At 38.6% G+C, this 6,560-nt stretch overlaps 1 protein-coding gene across 1 annotated transcript in view; it reads left to right on the top strand.

Annotated features, from left to right (window-relative positions):
* The window catches only part of LOC107564685 (secreted frizzled-related protein 5-like), a 23,820-nt gene that overhangs the window by 4,933 nt on the left and 12,327 nt on the right, over window positions 1-6,560 (top strand). The window contains exon 2 of the mRNA XM_016249818.1: window positions 5,050-5,127. Coding sequence (XP_016105304.1) covers window positions 5,050-5,127 — 78 coding nt within the window. The remainder of the gene's footprint in view (window positions 1-5,049; window positions 5,128-6,560) is intronic.

Here is a 6,560-nt window from a genome sequence, read left to right as displayed (position 1 = left end):
AGAGTCTCGTCACGTCTCAACTGTTCGTCCAGAGGCACATCACGCCTCAGTTATTCATCCAGAATCACGTTGCATCACAGCTGATCATCCAGAGTCATGTCACGTCCCGTCTGTCACACCCAGATTCTCAAGGTCAGCCCTTCGGTATCCCAGTCTGGTATCCAGTGTGAGGGATGCACCGCTGGTGTCTGCACGCACCGCTGATATCCCCAAACCCACTCACTCTAACCCTTTTATTCATTACAGCTTACGCTGCAGAACCTTCCGAGGTAGCGGTGTCCACTGCTGAGCTCCCAGAGGCCATGGTGTCCACTGTAGTCTCTTCGGAGGTGGCGGCACAGGCTGCAGAACCTCCCGAGATGGCGACACTTGCCTCAGTTCCTTGCGTGGTGGTGGCGCCCAGCAACGAACTCTCTGCCTGTCCTGTTCCGGCCAAGGAGGCCGTCGATGAACTCTCTGCCTGTCCTGTTCCAGCAAAGGAGGCCATCGATTAACTCTCTGTCTGTTCTGTTCCGGCCAAAGAGGCCGTCTATGAACTCTCTGCCTGTCCTGTTCTGGCCAAGGAGGCCGTCTATGAACTCTCTGCTCGTCCTGTTCCGGCCAAGGAGGCCGCATATGAGGATCGTTTAGTGTTTGGAGCGTCTGGAAGCCGCTCCTTGGGGGGGGCTCTGTCACGAATTCGGTCCATGGACTTCCGTTTATTCACCACCAGAGGTCACCCTTTCCATTACATTGACTCTCGCACTCTTCGACCCTGCCTGTTATACCACATCTCTTTAAATAAAGCTTGCAGATGGATCCACACATCTCACGTCTCGTCAGCCCCGTTACACAGATACCAGCCATTAAATCACCCATTATAGGCTTTTTTTCTGGCCAAATTTAACCAGTAAATCTATTTTGTAACAGAAAAACTGTAAAAGGTAGTGTAAATATCAAACCATTCTTTTGACCAATAATTTATGAAAATTACCGGTTACACTTTACTTGAAGGGGTGTGCATAAGACTGACATGACACCTTCATAATCATGACATGACACCTACATAATCAAGACATGACACATGTCATGAATATGAAGGTTTTTTATGCATGTTTATGACAACTGTCATTAAGTGTCATTCGCTCAGTTATGTAATTTTTAATGCAAAGATGACATTGTTTGAGATGTCTTTGTTATGGGCTATGGTTAGGGGTAAGGGTACAGGTAGGGTTAGGGTTAGGTCAAATAATGTCATATTTGCATTAAAAATGACATAACTGAGCGAATGACACTTAATCACAGTTGTCATAAACATGCATAAAACCTCCTTCATATTCATGACATGTGTCATGTCATGATTATGAAGGTGTCATGTCAGTCTTATGCACACCCCTTCAAGTAAAGTGTTACCAAATTACCCTTCTTGTGAAAACAGTTCAACCTTTGAATTAAAATATATTTTCATAAAATCGCTGACTCTTGCTTGAATGTGTTGTTTAAATGTGGCCACAAAAGTCTGTCACCAATCACTAAATCAAAAAATGAAATAAATGACAACTGAAAAAAAATTTAATAAAAAATGAAAACTGAAATTAAATACATACATATATATATATGAGATCGGTTGTTTCCCTAAGGATTTAATTGAGTTTAGTCAGGTTTATTGCCCAAAAATAATATTTAATATGGCTGAATCAAACAAATCAGTACAGTAGATTATATAACTTTTATGTTAAACTTTTTTTAGTTTGTAAACTTGAGTTATATGTTACCACATGAACTACATTTTTAGGTTACCTGACAACAGGTTTTACATTGCAGAGACCGGTTTAGGACTGAGCTGTTAAGCATGTTACTAAAGCACTCTTGCTGATTAAAATTGTTTCTTTCAGAAGCAGTTCTGTTGATTCCTTACACAAGTTTCAATGAACATGAGAAGGAATTCAACAGGACATTTAGGGAATAGATAAAAAATAAAAAGCCAGTATTGCTCTGATATCACTCAGTCTCTGAATTGGCACTTCTTGCAGAAACTCGGTTTGCTGAATTATCCTTTCTCAGTCTCCTGACACATGCTTTGGCTCCGTTTCCACCAGGCATCCTGCCAGTGAGCCACCCCTCAAAACAGAATAAATCGCTCTGCAGTGCAAATAAGACTTTTTAGTTTCAAGTATGCAGTTTGCTACAGCCTGCGAGTATGAAACAAAGTTTCCTCCAGAACACGCTCAGTGCACGCAACTCACTGCACACATCACGTCTCTGACTTGCTGAATATTGAATGTATGGGAATTTCTGCTCAGGGACCAATTGACGGTTGAATCTTACATAGAGGTTCAACTCCCTACGACCTGTGCACTGAAGCCTGGTGAACTTTGACCCCTCTCCTCATTATCTACCACTATGGCAGTGCTCGAGGCTGGGGTGATAAACTCTGACCCTTGGTTTTTAACCTGGAAGGGGGAGTCTGGAGATGAGCCATGTAAGTTCTTGTTACCAGATGCTTTTGTTTTGTGAGCTTGAGGGAGGACCAGCTCTGACGTAAATGAAAAAATCATATTCACCACCTCAGAGATCAGATATAACACACATCATTGTGTGGTTGATTTCAGTGAAGAACTTCAAGCTTCAGCCAATCTGGTCACAGCTTATTCTGTTAGAACCACCACACAGGGATCAAATACAACTTTCTGTATTTTTAGCTGAACAAATGAATGACTTTTCCAAATCTTCACAAGCCACATTCTGCATTCTTCCTAAATACTCAGTTAAGTGGATCAACAATGTGATAGAAGGCCGGAAGCTTTCACAACTGGAAAATACACCCGGTACTTCACTTGCAAAAATGACAAAAATAATTAAATCCCATAGAAAACAAATAACAATATCAAAAGAACCATTACCAGTTGTAAAAAAAGAGATGGAGGTAAATATTTGATCAAGAATACAGAAAAAAACTGTAATATTGTGAAGTATTAAGTATGATTACAATTTAAATTAAATAACTCAAAAACCTCCAAACTCCAGTCTTCAGTGTCACATGATCCTTTCCGAAATCCTAATAATATGCTGATTTGCTGCTTTACTTTTTTGTGGAAACCACCTTTTTTAAATGAACAGAAAGTTCAAAAGTTCAACAATTGAATACATTCTGCATGAATAAAAGCATTTGATTCTTTAAAGAAAAAAAAGAAAAAATCTCACTGACCCTAAAATCTCCCTGGTTTTCCAGTAAAAATAATCATCCATTAAAAGTTTAAAACATCCATGCAAAGCAACATGATGAAGATAAAAGTTATTAGGTTATTATCAAGTTTAATTTTATTAATATAAGAAAAGTGTTGGCCATTATGTGATTGTTATACCAATTTAGTGTGGGTTGTGCCTAAATCAAGAAAAACTATTTGCCAATGGGGTATAAGAAAATTCCCAAATTTGCTTCTCACATAAATTAATTGTGTCTTATATATATTATCACTGGAAAACAATGCAAAATACTCATTAACAATTTTTTTTGTACTGATAAATGTGAAATTCGCCCATATCTAAGTATGTGTGTGTGTTATACAGTAATATTAAAGTCCACTGAACAGAAAATTAATACCCCAGTAGGCGGCACAATAAACATCTGTAGCTTCACTCGCTGTGTGTGATGGCTCTACGGTTAAAAATAAGATCAGCAAATAACTATCATCTCCAAGAAGGTCACGTACAGCTGTTTGCATGTTCCAGTGAACATTTTCACTGTCAAACTGCAAGGTAAGATTACATATAGTGAAAAGGGATGATCAGGAATGGGTCCCCTCACAAGCATACTAAAATAGTCTAAGAATATCACAGACAAAATACACAATGACAATAATATACTCAATGGCCTGAAGAAATATGTGTGTTCATTCAAATAACGTTTTTTCTATGAATTAACTAGAACACAGTCCATTTCTACTCTGCTTTTCCTTGGGACAAGAGTGGGCTATCCTTCTCACATTCCTGGGGGGTCATAAAACCAGTGATATCATGATTAGTTGTCATGGTGACCAGAGGGCCTGGTGTTCAGCAGACATCCTGGCATCCAGTTTATTGAGTGAGGGGACTGTGACGATTTGTTAACCTAATGAATAATTGATTTGTTAAATCAAATTAAAATTAGTGTGTCAGATTGGTCGAGACGCTACACTGCTGAGAAGTATGTTTTAACAGTGACCTATTAAAAGTTTACCCCTGAATTTGTCTTCGTACGCCTGCAATGAGTGTGAAATATTCTGGTTTCTATAATATCCTGAGATGTAGAGGCCAAAAATATTTTCTCAGGTCCAGTGATGTGCAGTCGAACTGGACATACACTAAAGACACTACAGATATGTAGGGATATAATTTTACAGTGATGAACCACTGAAAGTCTTAATCTTGTTTTATAACTCCCCTTCTTCTGTGAGCAAATAAAACTAGCAGCTGCCAAACCTCTCCCTCTCATGGCTTCAAACGCTGTGGATTAAGCTTCATTAGCACTGGCCTGCTGCCCCCACATGAGACCAGCACTGCAATGAAACTGCACGAAACCAAACCCTCATTGGAGTTTCAGAATCAACATAATCACATAATTTTAGTAAATATGTTTTGTTTGTTTGTGTGTGTCTCCTGTGGTTAACTGAAGATAGGCTTCACTGAGTTCACTTCATCTTTCACTGAACTCATGTATCATTACTACTGACCTCACATAACAACTACAAGCAATTCTTAGGTTGATTTCCCAAAAGTGTAAACACAGAAAAAACTGGCTCTATCCCAACCAGTCTGAAACAGCAACACTGAATCAACCAATTGCACAAGTTTGGGGGCGGGACTATTGGTTTGTTAGACAAAAATACATGTAGTCAGGTTGAATTAATCATACAGGTAAATGATATTTGATAAATAAATTATATATGACAGTTATTTTTGATGTTACTACCTGAAGCATGCAACATTTTTAGATTTCCCAAAAAAAATAAGTCTTGCAGTATTCTTTAAATAGCTAAATGTTTTGGCTAAATGTTCTAGACACTAACTTGCCCTCTCTTTACCCTGCAGTTTCAAAAGTGTGTCCACCCTGTGACAATGAGTTGAAAGCCGACACCATAATGGAGCACTACTGCGCCAGTGATTTTGGTAAGATATTAACTTTTATTGAGACATTAAATTTGACAACTTTAATAACTTGTCTCTAGAGGAATGATCTCTTCATAATGACATAAAAGTATGTGATGAAAAAAATTGATGAGAAAGTCTGCAGTTTGCGAGCATGGGAAAGTGGCCACTTTAAAGGGGTCATATGATGTTGCTAAAAATAAATTATTTGGTGTATTTGGTGTAATGAAATGTGTTTATGCGGTTTTTCGGTTAAAAAAACACATTATTTTCCACATACTGTACATAATTGTTTCTCCTCTATGCCCCGCCTTTCTGAAACGTGTCGATTTGTACAAAGCAAATCGGTCTAAAAAGCGAGGTGTGCTCTGATTGGCCAGCTATCTAGTGCGTTGTGATTGGCCGAATACCTCACGCGTGTGACGGAAATGTTACGCCCCTTACCATATTGTGATGCCTTGTCCTGGCTGGAGCGATGTGACAAAAACATTAAAACCCATTATAAAATGCGTTGCAACGCGCCGCGTAAACATAAAACCATGTCTGCATTTGTGATCGGAGAAATGACAAACAACAAGCGCTACTCTACACTGCTCAAAACTCACGTTTGAATCATCAGTGGCAAATCCTTTAAATATGAAAACATACCTTCAGGCTGTGAGTCAGCATCATAGACTGTGGGGAAACGGGAACTGAATTCACCAGAGCTACTCTCCCAGGAAACCCTTGTCCTCGTCCTCGTCCTCGTCCTCGTCCTCGTCCTCCGTAAAATACGTTGCACACATTTGAATATTTGGTTTGAACTGTTCTGGAACAGTGTTGTAAATACTACTTAACCACTGATTTCTAGTTGTGTCCTCTTTTGGAAGACCAAAAAAGTAGTTTCGCTTTCACAACGAAACACACAGCGTCTTCACGACATGGCGGCGGCGGAAACAATACTACAGCGATAATCAAAGTTACACCTTCTTTCTTTGCATGAACATTTATGCAAATTTAGGCGGTGAAAAATTTATACATTTAGGCGGTGTTATGCATATCTTCCCACATCGTGACGTAGACATGTGGGGGCGTGTTTAAACTAGGCGTTTTAGGAGGGCGTGGACTAGTCTTAACTTTTAAAAAGAATGTCTCTTTGGGTTTGAGACTTTAGTCTTTGAGACTTTAGGGATCTTATCTATTCACGAACAGCTTGTAACTGCAAAGAGAAAGGAAAACTTGAAATCGCATCATATGACCCCTTTAATATTTAGGGTGAACATAAAAAGGTGACCTCATGAGAAAAAACAGATACACTATGAGGTTGTTCTGTTAATTGCAGTAACATTACTGTGCAATAATGAAAAGTTATATATTTTTAATAATAATAATAAAATTAGCTATTATATATATATATATATATTTTTTTTTTTTTTTTTTTTTTTTTTTTTTTTAAAACGCATACAAAACAAAGA

The sequence above is a fragment of the Sinocyclocheilus grahami genome, unplaced genomic scaffold (assembly GCF_001515645.1).
Source record: "Sinocyclocheilus grahami isolate Dianchi unplaced genomic scaffold, SAMN03320097.WGS_v1.1 scaffold955.1, whole genome shotgun sequence".
NCBI lineage: Eukaryota > Metazoa > Chordata > Actinopteri > Cypriniformes > Cyprinidae > Sinocyclocheilus > Sinocyclocheilus grahami.
Note: the sequence above shows the minus strand (reverse complement) of the source record. Positions and strands in the feature narration are given on the sequence as shown.